At 43.9% G+C, this 17,649-nt stretch overlaps 1 protein-coding gene across 3 annotated transcripts in view; it reads left to right on the forward strand.

The window, feature by feature from the left end:
* Positions 1-17,649, forward strand: part of rtkn2 (rhotekin 2) — a 57,361-nt gene that overhangs the window by 4,452 nt on the left and 35,260 nt on the right. The window contains exons 1-5 of one of the 3 annotated variants that reach the window (XM_078565243.1): positions 10,526-10,649; positions 11,991-12,190; positions 12,839-12,897; positions 13,976-14,029; positions 14,106-14,223. In XM_078565243.1, the coding sequence (XP_078421369.1) occupies positions 10,590-10,649; positions 11,991-12,190; positions 12,839-12,897; positions 13,976-14,029; positions 14,106-14,223 (491 nt within the window). In that variant the 5' untranslated portion in view covers positions 10,526-10,589. Of the gene's footprint in view, positions 1-10,525; positions 10,650-11,990; positions 12,191-12,838; positions 12,898-13,975; positions 14,030-14,105; positions 14,228-17,649 lie in introns of those variants that run through there. The other 2 variants (XM_078565245.1, XM_078565244.1) reach the window with 2 other exon arrangements.

Here is a 17,649-nt window from a genome sequence, read left to right on the forward strand (position 1 = left end):
ATAACTGGGAGTCAATGTAGATCAGCGAGCACAGGGGTAGTGGGTGAACAAGACTTGGTGTGAGTTAGGACATGGGTAGCAGAGTTTTGGATGACTTCAGGTTTATGGAGGGTAGAATGTGGGAGACCAACCAGGAGTGTGTTGGAATAGTTGAGTGCAGACCTGACCAGGGTGTAGATGTGGGTTTCAGCAACAGATAAGCTGAGTCGGGGACAGAGTCAGGCAATGTTATGAAGGTAGTAAAAGGCAGTGATGGTGTGGCTATGTGGTCATAAGCTCACCTTGGTGTAAAATATAACACCAAGGTTGGACCAGTCTGGTTCAACCTCAGATGGTTGCCAGGAAGAAAGATGGAGTCGGCTAGGGAATGGAGTTTTGCTTTAGTCTTTCCAATTTTTAAAAATTCATTTATGGGATGTAGTCGCTGGCTAGGCTAGCATTTATTGTTCATCCCTAACTGCCCTTGAGAAGGTGGTGGTGAGCTGCTTTCTTGAACCGCTGCAGTCAAGTGATGTAGGTACACCCACAGTGCTATTAGGGAGGGAGTTTGAGGATTTTGACCCAGCGACAAGTGAAGTAACGGCTATATATTTCCAAATCAGAATGGTGAGTGGCTTGGAGGGGAACTTCCAGGTGGTGGTGTTTCCATGTGGCTGCTGCCCTTGACCTTCTAGATGGTAGCAGTTGTGGGTTTGGAAAGTGCTACCTAAGGAGGCTTGATGAGTTTCTGCATTGCATGTGAATGCCAATCAAGTGGGCTGCTTTGTCCTAGATGGTGTCAAGCTTCTTGTGTTTTTGGAGCTGTACTCGTTCAGGCAAGTGGAGAATATTCCATCACACTCCTGACTTGTACCTTGTAGTCGGTTGATAGGCTTTGGGGAATCAGGAGGTGAGTTACTCACCGCAGGATTCCTAGCCTCTGACCTGCTCTTGTAGCCAGAGCATTTATATGGCTAGCCCAGTTCAGTTTCTGGTCAATAGTAATCCCCAGGATGTTAGTGCGGGATTCAGCGATGGTAATGCCATTGAATGTCAAGGGGCCATGGTTAGATTCTCTCCTGTTGGAGATGGTCATTGCCTGGCACTTGTGTGGTGCGAATGTAACTTGCCACTTGTCAGGCCAAGCCTGGATATTGTCCAGATCTTGCTGCATTTGGACATGGACTGCTTCAGTATCTGAGGAGTTGCGAATGGTGCTAAACATTATGCATTCAGTGCAATGGGAGGAAGGTCATTAATGAAGCAGCTGAAGATGATTGGGCCGAGGACACTACCCTGAGGAATCCTGCAGTGATGTCCTGGAACTGAGATAACTGACCCCTAACAACCACAGTCATCTTCCTTTGTGCTAGGTATGACTCCATCCAATTGAAGGAAATTTCTGCTCATCCAGCACTGGATGCTGGACCAGCAGCCTGATAATTTAGCAACAGTGGGGGAGTCGAGAGAGGAGATGGCGAGGTCAAGCTGGGTGTCATTAACGTGCATGTGAAAACTAATGTTGTGCCTTCTGATGCCGAGAGGCTGCATGCATATGCGAAACAGGAGGGGGCCAAGGATAGATCCTTTGGGGACACCAGGGGGAGCAGGAAGAGCAACCATTGTAAGTAATACTCTGGATAGAGTAATAATTGTGAAATTGAGCAGTGGGAACAAGGGGGAAAACTCTCCAATGGCTGGAGTCATACCTAGCACAAAGGAAAATGGTTCTGATTGTTGGAGGCCAATCATCTCAGCCCCAGGTTGTTGCTTCAGCAGTTCATCAGGGCAGTGTTCTAGGCCCAGCAATGGTCGGACTTGCACCCACAATGTTTTGGTTGGGGCAAGAGTTTTTTTATTCATTCTGGGCTTCACTGGCTGGGCCATTTATTGCCCATCCCAAGTTGCCCTTGAGAAGGTCATGGTGAGCTGCCTTCTCAAACCACTGCAGTCCATGTGGTGTACTTACATCCACAGTGCTATTAGGAAAGGAGTTCCAGGATTTTGACCCAGTGACAGTGAAGGAACGGCAATATATTTCTAAGTCAGGATGGTGACTGACTTGGAGGGGAGGGGAACTTCCAGTTGGTGGTGTTCCCATCTATCTGCTGCCCTTATCCTTCTAGGTGGTAGGGGTCGTGGGTTTAGAAGGTGCTGTCTAAGGAGCCTTGGTGAGTTGCTCCGGTGCATCTTGTAAATGGTACACTGCTGCTACTGTGCGTCGGTGGTGGAGGGAGTGAATGTTAGTGGATGTGTTGTCAATCAAGTGGACTGCTTTGTCCTGGACGGTGTCAAGCTTCTTGAGTATTGTGGGAGCTGTCCCTGTCCAGGCAAATGGGGAGTATTCCACCACACTCCTGACTTGTGCCTTGTAGATGGTGGACAGGCTTTGGAGAGTCAGGAGGTGAGTTACTCGTTGCAGGATTCCTAGCCTCTGACCTGTTCTTGTTGATAGCGGGGGATTCAGTGATGGTAATGCCTTTGAACGTCAATGCCATTGAAGAGTGCTGCCAACTGAGCCACTTTCCCACCTTTAGTTACTAGTTCACTGATTTTTCACTAATTACCCTCTGAAATCCTAACATGATTTTGACAAGTAGGAGGCTTGGGTTGTTCAGAGATTGTTTAAGGCAGAGTTAATAGAGGTGTTCAAGTTTGGAGGAACTTTGACAGAGTTGGAATTTGGCTGGAATCAATAACCAAATTTAAGGTAATTAGCAAAAGAACCAGAGCAAGGATGAGAATTTTTTTTTAATGCAGCAAGTTATGAACTGAAAGGGTGGTGGAAGCAAATTCTAGAGTAATTTTCAAAAGGGAATTGGATACATACTTGAAACTGCAAGATTTGCATGGTTATGGAGAACGGTCCATTCCTTGCTCTCATTGGATAGTTCTTTCAAAGAGGCAGCAAAGACATAATGGGCCAATTGGTCTCCATCTGTGCTGTAAGATTCTATGATTCCGTGTTCAGCTCCCTCATCAATGAGCCTGCCACCATCATAAGGTCAGAGTAGGGATGTTCGCTGATGATTGCACAAGTGTTCATTACCATTCACGCCAGGAGATAAAAGGGCACAAGAAGGAGTGAGCAGAACAAGGAGATAAAAGAGCTTGCTGGTGGTGGGTCTCAGTGGACCAGCCAGATTTGGAGAAAATCAAGTATGATATCATAGGGAACAAAAACAGAAACAGAAATACCTGGAAAAACTCAGCAGGTCTGGCAGCATCAGCGGAGAAGAGTACAATTGACGTTTCGAGTCCACTGTTCTGTTGAAGGGTCATGAGGACTTGAAATGACAACTGTGCTCTTCTCTGCCGATGCTGCCAGACCTGCTGAGTTTTTCCAGGTATTTCTGTTTCTGTTTTTGTTTTGGATTTCCAGCATCCGCAGTTTTTTGTTTTTATATATATTTATGATATCATAGGGAACTAGGTAAGTGATTGGTTAGTGAGTATTTTAATTGTTTTGCTCAGTTGTCTTTTAAATACGAACAAGGATCAGGAGTAGGCCATTTGGCTCCTTGAGCCTGCCTTGCCACTTGATAAGATCATGGCTAATCTGTTAGTAACCTCAAATCTGCATCCAGCCCATCTCTGATAACCTATCACTCCTTTCTCATCAAGAATCTATCCACCTCTGCCTTAAAAATATTCAAAGACTTTACTTCCACTGCTTTTTCAGGAAGAGAGATCCAAAGACTCACCACCCTCTGAGAGAAAAAAAATTTGCCTCATCTGTCTTAAATGGGCGACCCTTTTTTTTTTAGTTCTAGATTCTCCCACAAGAAGAAACATCCTTTCCACATCCACCCTGTCAAGACCCAGCAGGATCTTGTATGTTTCAATCAAGTTGCCTCTTACTCTTCTGAACTCCAGCGGACACAAGCCTAGCCTGCCCAACCTTTCCTCGTAAGACAACCCGCCCATTCCAAGTATTAATCTGGTAAACCTTCTCTAAACTGCTTCCAATGCATTTACATCCTTAAATAAAGTGACAAATACTGTACACAGTACTCCAGATGTGGTCTCACTAGTGCTTTGTATAACTGAAGCACAACCTCCCTACTTTTGTATTCAATTCCCCTCGCCAGAAATGATAACCTTCTATTAGCTTTCCTCATTACTTGCTGTACCTACATACTAGCCTTTTGCAATTCACGCACTAAGACACACAGATCCCTCTGCACCTTAGGGAGGGGGGGGAGGGGAGGGGAGGAGAGGAGGAGGGAGGGGAGGGGAGGAGAGGTGGGGGGGAGGGGAGGGGAGGGCAAAGGGGAGGGGGGGAAGAGGGGAGGGGGAGGGTGGCCTCAAAGGCTAAGGCTACCTGCTGGGTTAAATATCCAATGCCAACATGGTACTCACCCTGCCAGAGCGCAACAAATCGTTGAAGCGCTTACGGCACTGGATCCAGGTGCACCGCACCACATCGCGGGAGCTCACCTCCTCCCAGGCACTCTTCGTCCTGCGGGGGGGCTGCCTCCTCCCATCCTGGGGGACCAATGCCTCATGCCGTGCTGCCACCTCCTCGAGGAGGGCAGCAAGGCAATCATCAGAAAAGCGAGGGGCGCATTCTCCCTCTTCCCCCCCCCCCCCCCCCCCCCACTGGCTTACCCTGCAGCCTGCCCTGCTCCTGGGGCAGACCCTGCAGCCTGCCCTGCTCCTCTGCCCTTCCCTCCAGCGTGCCCTGTTCAGCCGACTCCCTGCAGTGTGACTTCGAAGTGGCCATTGTGAGCAGCCTGCAGGAGGCTGCCAGGCCTTCCTTTAAACAGGCTGCCAGTTGCCATTGGACCCGGTGGTCTGTGCACACCCGCCGCCCGCCCACTCCCACTATCCACGGGAGTCAGCAAATACGCTGGGCGGGCCTTAATTGGCCCACCTGTATAAAATGGCGGTGCGGACCCGATCGCAGGCGCCGATCGGGATCAGGTCCACACCCACCCACTCCCACTCCAGCTCTGCCTACCCGACAGGCAGAAAATTCTGCCCTATAAATTTTGTTCATACCATAACTCTTTTTTTTAACAGCACAACATAAGACAATTGTTAAAGGTAAATCTGGATGTCAATCAGCACATTGAATCTTTAATGAACTCAATAAGAGAAACCAGCCTGGGACCATTACACTCTGGGTTGTTGATAGCACTGCTGGTTTTTACCCTGCGTTTATTTGGTCCTCATTTCTTTCCCTATTGGATCCTTTGTAACTTGGGGGTTTTTGTTTTGCTTCTCAATATCTCCTTTTTTTTTATTCCTTCGCTGGCTAGGCCAGCATTTATTGCTCATCCCTAGTTACCCTTGACAAGGTGGTAGTGAGCTGCCTTCTTGAACTGCTGCAGTGCATGTAGTATAGGTACATCCACAGTGCTGTTAGGGAGGGAGTTCCAGGCTTTTGACCCAGTGACAGTGAAGGAATGGCGATATATTTCCAAGTCAGGATGGTGAGTGACTTGGAGGGGAACTTCCAGGTGGTGGTGTTCCCATCTGTCTGCTACCTTTGCCCTTCTAGATGGTAGTGGTTGTGGGTTTGGAAGGTGCTGTCTAAGGAGCCTTGGTGAATTCTGCAGTGCATCTTGTAGATGGTACGTATTGCTACTTCTGTGTGTCGGTAGTGGAGGGAGTGAATGTTTGTGGATGCGGTGCCAATCAAGCGGGCTGCTTTGTCCTGTACAGTGTCAAGTTTCTCAAGTGTTGTGGGAGCTACACTCATCCAGACAAGTGGGGAGTATTCCATCACACTCCTGATTTGTGCCTTGTAGATGGTGGATAAGCTTTGGGGAGTCAGGGGGTGGGTTACTCGTCGCAGGATTTCTAGCCTCTGAGCTGCTTTTGTAGCCACAGTATTTAAATGGCTAGTCCAGTTCAGTTTCTGGTCAATAGTAACACCAGCAAGTTGATAGTGGGGGATTCAGTGATGGTACACCAATTTTATTGCTGTTTCCACTAGTATTTCAGACATTGTTGACTTTCGTGTGACTTTTAAGACAGTGAAAAATTAACTCTGGCAAGTTCTAAATCATGTCCTCAGTCCAAAACTTTTCACAACCTGTTTCCAGACAGGGCAACAAACTAATTCTACGCTTGTTCATCAGGGTGTACGTGATTTGGAATGAGAGATGTTGTAGAGTAACTCACATCATTATAATTCACCATTTTTTTTCCATTGGCTTCATTCTGTCTCATGTGTTCTCTGTCGCACTCTCACTCATTCCTGCTCGCATTTCTCTTTCTAGCACCCTCATCCTCCCTCTCACTCAGTGTGTAGCTGCCTCCTGCCAGCGAAGCCCCCAGAGTGGGGTTTCCTTTTGTGTATGTTTCTGGATGGCCTTGAGCATCCAGTTGTAATCCAGTTTGTGTTCTGCCATTTTGTTGAATTTCGTGGATTTAAAAAGGAGATACATAACTGAGCAAATTCGTAAAGACGCATGCAGGAACATTGTAGAGATGAGAAAATCAGAAAGGAGAGAGTTATGGAAAGAGGACATTAGAGAGAGCATAGACCATAAATGAGAGAACATGTATGAGACAGAGAGAGACCAAACGGAAGAATTAATGATGAGTAGAGAGAGAATTCCAGAACATAAGTGAAGTAAAGAGACGGAGAGAGTTGAAAATTGAGTTCTGAGCAACATTAAGCGAGCTGGACATTCTTTGCTTTATGTGAGTTACAATATCCTGTCAGTTTTTTAAACTTTTTTGTAACTGTAACATTTTACTGTGTTTTTTAGAGTGAGGGTTTTTGAAGGTTATAATTGTCCAAAGTTTGGAGGTTTATCAAGATTAAGGTGTTTGCATCACAACCCCTGTTATTCATTTCATTACGTTTGTAGTCAATGGAAATGTTCACTTGGATGAGGCAAGTGGCTTCTGTGATTACAGTGAGTTTACTTTTGAAAACTACAACCTGCTTTTTCTGGCCACAACTACGCTGATCCCAGTGGGCTTAAAGGAATCATTTCAATATGAGTGCATGGGAATTAGAGGGTGATGTGCTGCAACAGCGATGCTTTCTTCCTTTAGATTGGAGGGACATGAGATTAACCCTGTTATTGCAACGAGTTCCCATTCTCAACCCTGCTGCCAGGGTGATATGCTGGGAGGAGATTAGGGACATTCGCATGGTGGGGGGGCAGAATTCGGACCTAACCCAGTGTGGCCTAATAAAAATCACTGACTAAGTGCAAGTGGAACCTGGAGAGGAACCTGGAGGTGATGGTGTTTCCCACATTCCTGCTGCCTTTGTGATTCTAGGTGAAGAGGTTTTGGAAGGTGCTGTTGAAGGAGCCTTGGCAAATTGCTGCAGTCCATCTTGTAGATGGTATATACTGCAGCCATGGTGATACCCCTTCCCAACCTGTCTGCAACCTTAGACACTGTTGACCATGCCACCCTCTAATGCTTCTCCACTGACCTCTAGCTGAGTGGGACTGATCTCATCTGGCTCCATTCTTACCTAGCTAATCGTAGCCTGAGAATCACTTGCAATGGCTTCTCTTTCTGTTCCTGCACTGTTATCTCTGTCCCCCAAGGATCAATCCATGGCCTCCTCCTTTTACTCATCAACATGCTGCCCCTTGGTGATATCATCCAAAAAGTGTCTGTCTTCACATGCATGCTGGCAATTCCCAGCTCTACCTCACCAGTACCCCTATCGACCTCTTCACGGTTTCCAAATTGTCAGAATGCTTGTCTGACATCCAGTACTGGATGAACAGAAATTTCCTTCAGTTAAGTGTTGGGAAGACCAAAGCCAATGTCTTTGGCCTTTGCCGTGAATTCCATTCTCTAGCTACCGACTCCATCCCTCTTGCTCACAGCCATCTGAAACTAAACCAGACTCTTTGCAACTTTGATATTGTATTTGACGCCAAGATGAGCTTCCAACCATATCCCCTGTATCACCAAGTCTGCCAACTTTCGCCTCCGTAACATTGCCTGACTCACTCACCTTTGCCTTGTTGAATGCCTCACCCATATATTTATTATCTCTAACACAAAACAAAAACAAAAATACCTGGCAAAACTCAGCAGGTCTGGCAGCATCTGCGGAGAGGGACAGAAGTTCTGTTGAAGGGTCATTCGGACTCGAAACGTTAACTGTGTCCCTCTCCGCAGATGCTGCCAGACCTGCTGAGTTTTTCCAGGTGTTTTTGTTTTGGATTTCCAGCATCCGCAGTTTTTTGCTTTTATCTATTTATTATCTCTATACTCAACTATTCCAAAGCACTTCTTGCTGATCTCCCATGTCCTACCCTCCTCAAATTTCAATTCATCCAAAACTCTGCTGCCCATATCCTAACTCACAAATCACCCCTGTGCCCACTGATCTCTTGTTGGCTGCTGGTCCAGCAGTGCCTCCGATATAAAATTCTGGTCCATGTTTTCTGTAGCCTCTGTCACCGCACTTGTCCTTACCTCTGTAATCCCCTCCAGCCCTCTGAGATACCTGCACTCCTCCAATTCTGCCCTCTTGAGAATCCCTAATTATTTTTTCGTCCATCATCGATGTCAAAATCCCAAAATCTCTCGACCTCCCTCTCCTCCTTTAAGACGCTCCTTCGACCCTAATTCTTTGGTCAAACATTTGATCATCTGTCTTAATATCTCCTTACAAAATATCTCCTTACAAAAGCAAAATCCAGCAGATCCTGGAAATCTGAAATAAAAACTGAAATGCTGGAAACACACAGCACCCCAGGCAGTATCTTTGGAGAGAGAAACAGAGTTAACATTTCAAGTCTGTGATCTTTCACCAGAACATGTTCTGTTTTACCACACTTTCTGTTTTTTTTTAATCTTTATGAGGCTTGGATTCAAATGTTGTCCAATAAAGCCCTTGTGCAGTGCCTTGAGATGTTCCACCACTTTAGCACTATATAAATGCAAGTTATTGGAAGGAGTGGATATCTAGGTTTTATACACTTGCGTTTTTATCGATCATTTCAATTCTATAAATACACCTCAACCTGGTTTTACAATTTGATTTCCCAGCTGACAATATGTTGTGCCAACCAAATCACATAATTATAAATGGCCTGGATTGATGGCTTAATCTGTCTGTTGTTAATGTGCGAGTTTGTCACAGTGCAAGGAAGCTTGTGTAGAACATAAACACAGGCATAGACGGGTGAGGCCACTGAACTGTTGCTGTGCTGGCTAGTCACAGTATGCTGGCACCATCTCGTGGAGGAACCTCAATACTGCATCTGTTTAATTTTGTTGAAACCAGGTGCAGTCTTCACTCTGGCAATTTAACCATTTTCGGTTCTGTTATTACCACTGATGAAGACTTGAAAGCCAAGACTTGGTGCAAAGTGCCTGTAATTTAAGAGGAAGAGTTTGTTGTTGTGATGGAATTAAAAGTAATAACAAGGAGATTATGCAAATACAAAATAAAACTTGGCTGACAGGTGCAATTATTTTTTTAACAAGGAGCGAAACTGTTCCCATTTCAGGATGCCCAGCGCCAGCATTGAGCACTGCTTATTTGAGAATAACATGAGTGCTCCCTCAATTCTGCCACAGCCCCAACAAACAGCAGGAGACTCAATAACTTCTCCATCTCCCCTCATCACCCATCCTATTCCCGCGCTGAGTCACATTACTGATTAGTGCTAAATTAGGGGTGGCATTTGCTCTACAAACAAAGTGTTGGAAACACTCAACATGTCTGGCAGCATCTGTGGACAGAGAAACGGAGCTAACGTTTGAAGTCCAATATGACTGATCTTCAGAAGCCCTAGTTCTAAAGACGAATCATATTCAATTAAGAACTTGGAAATTGCTGTCTTTTGTATGTTTCTATATTTACTCTGTATTTGCAGAGTGGCCAAGGGTTCTACTGTTGATAGACAAGGATATTTGCTGCTTAAACACCCTTGCATCCACCTGTAAGAGCAGATAGGGCTTCAGTTTTTGGTCTCACCTGAAACACGTTGCCAAAATGTAAAAGCCACTAGGGTTCAATATATCTTCACGAGACTGAATTCTTCATTTACTGTCCTGGTACTGAGGGAGTTAGAGAATTCAATCCTGGGAGGTGGGAAATGATCATATTTGATTAGTAGTTGCATTTTGTGTCTCTGTTCAGTATATCAGTCCTTTTCATCCCTGTGCTTTGATGATGAATTTTAACCAGCAAAAACGGGTGGTGGTTATGATAAAATTTTTTAAACCTCAAACTCGCCCACTTATGGGTTTAACAGAGACAGGACAAGGGCTGACTCCCAGGAGGCAAATTAGCTATTTAAACCTCATTTAAATGTTAATGAGGCAGGCAGCCTCTGGTTTAACATACTTTACAGGTTTAACTTTGTCCAGCTGGGAATCCCAGACCTCAGGGAAACCCGGCAGCTGAAAGAAGGCAATGCCAACTTCAGGGAGAGGGTAAGAGCCTTTACAACACCTGCTTGTGAGCCAGTAGAAGCAAGAGTCCAGCCTCTCTACCTCCCCCACCCTACAAAAAAACAACCTCCCCATGAAAAGACCCGTGGAGTCAGAACCCCCTCCGAGTTGAGAATCTGATCTTTCCTTCTCCCAGGGGTCAAGGATTGGACCTCCCTTTTAACAGGTTTGCTATGCTGGAATGTGGAGAATGAAGGTTAAATGAATGAATGAAGGCTGCAGTTAGAATTTGGACTTTTCAATCCCAGATTTTGCATGGAATGACTAAGGTAAAAATGCTGTGCTAGGAGGGAATTTGCTCTGCCCTCAGCATCACATTCTCCTCCCCATGTGGTGGCCAAAAGCCGGACTGTTCTGAATGAAAGCTGAGTGGCTTTAAAAAAAAAACAGTGGATCTGCTGTTGCCTTGCTTATTAATAGCCTCTGCTCTGAGATATAACGTTAAATCCAGCAGCTAATCTGGGCCTGTCTCTCTAAGACCATTGTTCTAAGTGGGCAAATCTGAGTAACTGACTTGGAAACTGCTGAGGTCAGATTGGCCATCTGCTTGTAAACTCCAGGCTGCAGGTTTTTGTTTTAAGAATATTTTGTGCTTTAGCGAAATGTGGAGCCTGGTGTTGCAAAGCAGATGTAAGAATTTTATATTTAATTTTGTATTTAATGCTCCAGATTCCAGGCAGCCAGTCTAAAAGTAAAAAGTGCACTTTTCATGTCATTTCTAGCAGGGCTATATAGAAATCTTCACTGTAGCTTGCTGTGCTGAAATTGGCTGCAGCGTTCCCTATATTACAACAGTGATTACACTTCAAAAAGTACTTCATTGCCTGTAAAATATTTTGGGACTCCCTGGGGCAGGGAAGTGTTAGGTGATGTACTTTGGCAAAAGGAATAGGGAGAGGCGGTATAGACTTAATGATGCAGTTCTAAAAAGTGCACAGCAATGGAGAGACCTGGAGGCTCATGTGAATAAACCTTTGAAGGTGGCAGCACGTTTGATCTTGGGTTTCATAAATAGAGGCATTGAGAACAAAAGCTGGGAGGTTATGCTGAATCTTTAGAGTGCTCTGGTTAGGCCACAACTAGAGTATTGCGTCCAGTTCTGGTCAACACACTTGAGTAAGGATGTGAAAGTCCTTGAGAGGGTGCAGAGGAAATTTACCAGAATAGTTCCAGGGATGGGAGGCTTTAGCTACAAGGTTAGATTGGAGAGGCTGGGGTTGTTCTCCTTGGAGCAAAGGAGATTGAGTGGACGTTTGACATAGCTGTTCATGATTATGATAGGTTTGGATAAGAGCAGCTGTTCCACATTAGCTGATGGTACATGGACCAGGGGGGCACCAATTGAAGGTTTTGGACAAAAGGTGCAGGGGGAATGTGAAGAAGAACTTTTTTACGCAGCAAGTGGTAATGACCTGGAATTTCCTGCCTACGAGGGCAGTGCAAGTTGAGACAATCAATGATTTCAAAAGGAAATTGGGTGGATAGTTGAGGGAAATAAACTTGCAAAGCTGCAGGGATAGAGTGAGGAATAGAATTGACTGGATTGTAGTACAGCGAGCCTACATGTACTCGATGGGCTGAATGACCTCCTATGCTGTACTGTCTCGTAGGGCTCCGATATCCAGGAAAAAATCGACTTTGAGACTCGGATGCGTGAAGGAATCTGCAAACTTCTCGCTGCCTCCACCCAGCGGGATCAGGTGCTGCACGCTGTCAAAAACCTGCTCACCTGTAATGCTCGCATCCTTCGCTACATGGCCGAGTTACAGAGGCACACAGAGGGACAGGTTCTACCCAAAGTGGCAAGAAGGTAGGCTGGAACTGAACGGTATTAGGATTTATTTCCCCTCCTTTTTCCATTTAGCCCCTTGATTATTGTCTCTTCTGCTCCCTCATAGAAACCATAAGAGCAGTCTCCCTGTAGCACAATCTTGCTGAATATTTTTATGCAGTACAGAGGACCCCACAGCTTTGCTGAACTTTTATCTGTGTGAACACACCCGTGCTCACCATTATCCTATATAGTACAAATAGGTTAAAGGTCCCAGTTTGAAAATGTATGTCATTGAAAGTTGTGTAGCAAATCCACAAAAAGCACCATCTGGCATTTTAGAAAGAAATACTGTACTACTTTTTGAAAACCTTTTTAAAATCTGCCTGAAGGGGCTGACTCCTTTAATGCCAGAGAAACAAATCACCCTTTCTTCTTGGTGAAGAATTGTAAAGGCCTTCCTGTAATAGCACTATTGTACTTCAGTATTGACTTGTTGGGAATAGTGTAGATTAGAGAGCACATCTACAGGGCAGCATGTTTCAAGGCAAATGATAGTTACAGATACTGCAATATGTTACAGCTCACACAGGCAGCATGTTGCATGAATGTATGTTAGTAACTCGCCCTTTTCGAGTCAGTATTCTTGAGACCATGCTTAATATTTGTGTTCTCTCCATTCCACAGATTGTCAGACCCTGAGATGAAAGAGCATTTGGCATGCTCGGGAAAAATTGCAATATCCGGTACTACCATTTGTGCATCTACTTCGTTTATTTCACATCCTCGGTTACAAAGGCAGCTTATTTCTACCAGCATAATATTGTCTGTTCCACCCTTGCCCCTGGTCAGCCTCCCATCTCAATCCCCCATAAACTTGAACACATCCAAAAATCTGCTGCCCGTTACCTGACTCGCCCCAAGTCCCGTTCACCTATTACCTGCTTGCTGACCTACGTTGACTTCTGATCCACCTACGCCTGGGTTTTAAAATTCTCATCCTTGTGTTCAAATTCCTCCATGGCCTTACTCCATTCAGCCTCTAACTTCACCCAGCCCCACCAGCCTCTGAGAACTCTGCGTTCATTCAAACTTGACCTTTTGTGCATCACCACGCCCTTGGCCCTAAGCTTAGGAATTCCCTCCCTAGACCTCTTTGCCTCTCTACCTTTAAAGGCACTGCATTAAACCTACCTCTTTGGTCATTTAGTATCCTAATAAGTGGTTCTCTGTCAGAATTTGTCAGCTCCTGTGAAGTGTTTTGGAGCATTTTACTATGTTAAAAGCACTTTTACGTGCAATTTGGTGATTACTTTCATCTTTGTAACTCTTGTTAGTCTTCAGTACTAATCTTGTTTTGTCTTTTTATTTCTAAATTTCCTTATTCTGGTAATGTGTAGCTTTAAGTTGACAAAGTCTAACTCCTTGGTTATGCTGTGAGTCAGGCACAGAAACCTGAATACTAAAGTTGCCCACTGTGATTTATGCACCCTGTCTTGCTCCCAGCTTCTCGGTAAAGCCAGCCGTGGCCAGATGTATTCCAGAAGGTTTTATCACATGACCTTCTGTCTCTGCCCCATACTGTTGCCACTAGTCACCCACATTCACATTTATAATGGGTGCTGCCTATGTCAACTTGTCACACTGTCATTGCACCCTCCTCCCTGTGGTGATGTTGTGGTGCCATAGTACTGTGAACAATAAATAGTATATTCCTCCTCGGATATGTAAAATTGAAGTTTGAAGCTTGCCTGCGTAGCTTTTATTCGCACAGTTGTTGTGCTGCACCATTGTATTTTGGTGATTATATTTTTATTGTTACAGATATTCGAATTCCATTAATGTGGAAAGACTCTGATCACTTCAACACCCGGGGAAGTATGTACTAGAAAATGTTGTTTGCTTTTGACTCAACCTCTTGTTTTGTGGCGTTAACCTTGTCTCCTTGTGTTAGAGGGCCAACGTTTTGCCGTGTTTTGCCTGGTGAAGATTGGAACTCAGATTTTTGACACTGAGATGGTCACCATGGATAAGACTCACACTGACATCTGCTTTGAGAATTTGATGATTTTGTGAGTATTTTGAAACTGTTTTGCATTGCATGCACTTTCATCCATGAAGATAAGGAAAAAACGTACTAGTTAGTTTTTGTATTTGTCAAGAAAAAGGACCTGCATATATATATGGCACCTTTCATGACCATAGGACGTCCCAATGTGTTTTGCTGCCAGTGCAGTACTTTTGAAGTGTGGTCACTGTTGTACACGGCAGCCATTTACTCACAGCAAGGGCCAACAAACATGAGTAACACGTGTGGCCAGGCCCAAGTGTTGGATGAGAGAGTAACATTGGCCAGGATGCTGGGGAACGTTCCCCTGCCCTCCTTCGAATAGTGCCATAGGCTCCTTTACCTCCGGGCAAATGGGGCCTCAGTTCAACACTTCATCTAAAAGCTTTGAGAATTCAGTTTCCAGCTTCTCTAAAAGTTTTTTTTGTAAAAGGGAGGAATTTCCTACATCATTTTTGAGCAAACAATACCATACACATTCTGAATGCACAGGACCTAAGTTGTCTTCACACGATGGGTGACTGACTAGGGTTTTGTGAGTCAGTTCTGCACATTACATATTAGGAAGGATAATATTAGCTTTAGAACGATCTTTTTTTTAAAATTATTCTTTCATGGAATGTGGGCGTTGCTGGCTAGACCAACATTTATTGCCCAATCCTAATTGCCCTTGAGAAGGTGGTGGTGAGCCAGTGAGAAGATGAGGTGCAGTGCATATTCACCAGATGGATAGTGGGATTAATTTATGAGGACAGGATTCATCGATTAGGCATGTGTTCTCTCAAGTTTAAAAGTTTAAGGGGTAATCTAATTGCGGTGGTTAAGATGATTAAAGAATTTCATGGGGTAGATAGAGAAGCTATTTAATTTGGTGGGAGAATCCAGAACAAGGGAACGTAACCTTAAAATACAACTAGGCCATTCAAGAAAGCACTTCTTGCAAAGTGGAAATCTGGAACATTCTTCCCTCAAACTACTGTAGAGACTGGGGGTTAATTAAGATTTCAAAACGAAGATGAGAGATTTTTGTCATGTAATAGTAGTAAAGGATATGGAACCACAGCAGGTAAATGGAGTTAAAATGCTGATCAGCCATGATCTTGTTGAATGGCAGAACAGGCTTAAAGGGTTGAATGACCTCCTCCTGTTCTGTGGCTGAAATGCAGCTATTGGAATGTTGTGTTTAACTGCACTGATCATGTACACAATACCGACATTAATGGTGAGGAAGGAATCATTCAGTCTTCCTTTGCTGTGGAAACTAGGGATCCTAAACTCCATCTCACCTTTTCGAACAGTAATTTCTTTTTACAATGAGTCTGTCTCCTAAGGAATGGATAGCTCTTAACCCTTCTTGTTAATGTTTAATTTGATTTTGTATTAGATGTCTTCACTAAAATGTTTGCCCCATTTCAGCATTGATGCACAAACTACTTGTAGATGTCCTGAGATTGACTCTTTGAACAATGTTTCTTTAAGCCGATTCTTTCCTTGGATAGAATGTACAAGTATCTCCGATATAATAGGCAAAGTCTCACTGGAGTATGGCTGCAGCGTATGCTGTTAATTAGACTTTTACTTACACCCTTTGAATCAAAAATGTTTGAGGCAGTCATTAACAATTATCACGTTATTAAGCTATAAGTAATTGTGGGAGATGGTGGCGTAGTGGTGATGTTACTGGACTAGTAATCCAGAGGCCTGGGCTAATGTTCGGGGACAAGGGTTCAAATCCCACCGCAGCTGGTGGAATTTAAATTCAATTAATAATCTGGAATTGAAAAGCTAGTCTCGGTATTGGTCACCATGAAACCATTGTTGATTGTCATTAAAACCTATCTGGTTCACTAATCCCTACTAAAAGGGAGATAATGAGGGCATGTAAAAAAGGCAGTACATTAATCATGGGTGACTTTAATCTTCATGTAAATTGGGAAAATCAAATTGGCAGAGGTAGACACGAGCAAGAATTCATAGAGTGTATTCGGGACAGTTTCCTAGAACAATATGTTGAGAATCCAACCAGTGATTTTGTATAATGATATAATGAGGCAGGCTTGATCAATGATCTCAGAGTAAAGGATCCCCTAGGAAACAGTGACCATAACATGGTAGAATTTAGCATTCCATTTGAGAGTGAGAAACTTAGGTCGGAAACAACTGTGCTAAACTTAAGTAAGGGTAATTACAATGGAATGAGAAAATAGTTTGTGACTCTCAATAAACAAATATCCCAGCAAGGAAGAAGGATTCAAGGAAGGGGATAAACCAACCATAGTTAACCAAGGAAGTTAAGGACAGTATCAAATTGAAAAAAAAAACATACAATATGGCAAAGATTAGTGGTGAGCCAGAGGGTTGGGAGTTTTAAAAACCAACAAAAGATGACCAGAAAAATAATAGAGGGAGAAAATAAACTTTTGAGGGTAAACTAGCAAGTAATATAAAAACAGACAGTAAGAGATTCTTTAAATGTATAAAAAGGAACAGAGAGGCCAAAGTGAACATAGGCCCCTTAGAGAATGAGGCTGAGGAAATAATAATGGGGAACCAGGAAATGGCAAAGGAGTTGAATAAATACTTTCCTTCAGTCTTCACGGTAGAAGATACTAATAACATTCCAAAAATACTAAATAATCAAGGGGCAAAAGGTGGGGAGGAAATAAATACAATAACTATCACTAGAGAAAAAGTACTAGAGAAATTAATGGGGCTAAAGGCCGATACGTCCCCTGGACCTGATGGGTTGCATCCTAGGATATTAAAGGAAGTAGCTATAGAGATAGTGGATGCACTGGTAGTAATCTTCCAATAATTCTTAGATTCTGCAAAAGCCCCAGAGAATTGGAGAACAGCCAATGTAACACCCTTATTCAAAAAGGGAGGGAGACAAAAACAGGTAACTATAGGCCAGTTAGCTTAACATCTGTCCTTGGGAAAATGTTGGCGTGTATGATAAAGGATGTAATAGCAGAACATTTAGAAATACATAATATAATCAAGCAGAATCAGCTTGGCTTCTTGAAGGGGAAATCGTGCCTGACAAATTTATTAGAATTCTTTGAGGAGGCAACAAGCAGGATAGATAAATGTAATATATTTGGATTTCCAAAAGACGTTCGATATGGTACCGCACATAAGGATACTTAAGAAGATAAGAGCCCATGGTGTTGCAGGTAGTGTATTAGCATGGATAGAGGATTGGCTAACTAATAGAGTACAGAGAGTTGGGATATGGGGGGCATTTTCGGGATGGCAACCTGTAACTAGCAGAGTACCACAGGGATCAGTGCTGGGGCCACAATTGTTTACAATACATAGTAATGACTGGCAGGAAGAACAGAGGAGCTGAATGTTATTTAAATGGAGAAAGACTGCAGAAGGCTGCAGCACAGAGGGATTTGGGAGCCCTTGTGTATGAATCCCAAAA

Source organism: Cetorhinus maximus, chromosome 20 (genome assembly GCF_964194155.1).
Source record: "Cetorhinus maximus chromosome 20, sCetMax3.hap1.1, whole genome shotgun sequence".
Taxonomy (NCBI): domain Eukaryota; kingdom Metazoa; phylum Chordata; class Chondrichthyes; order Lamniformes; family Cetorhinidae; genus Cetorhinus; species Cetorhinus maximus.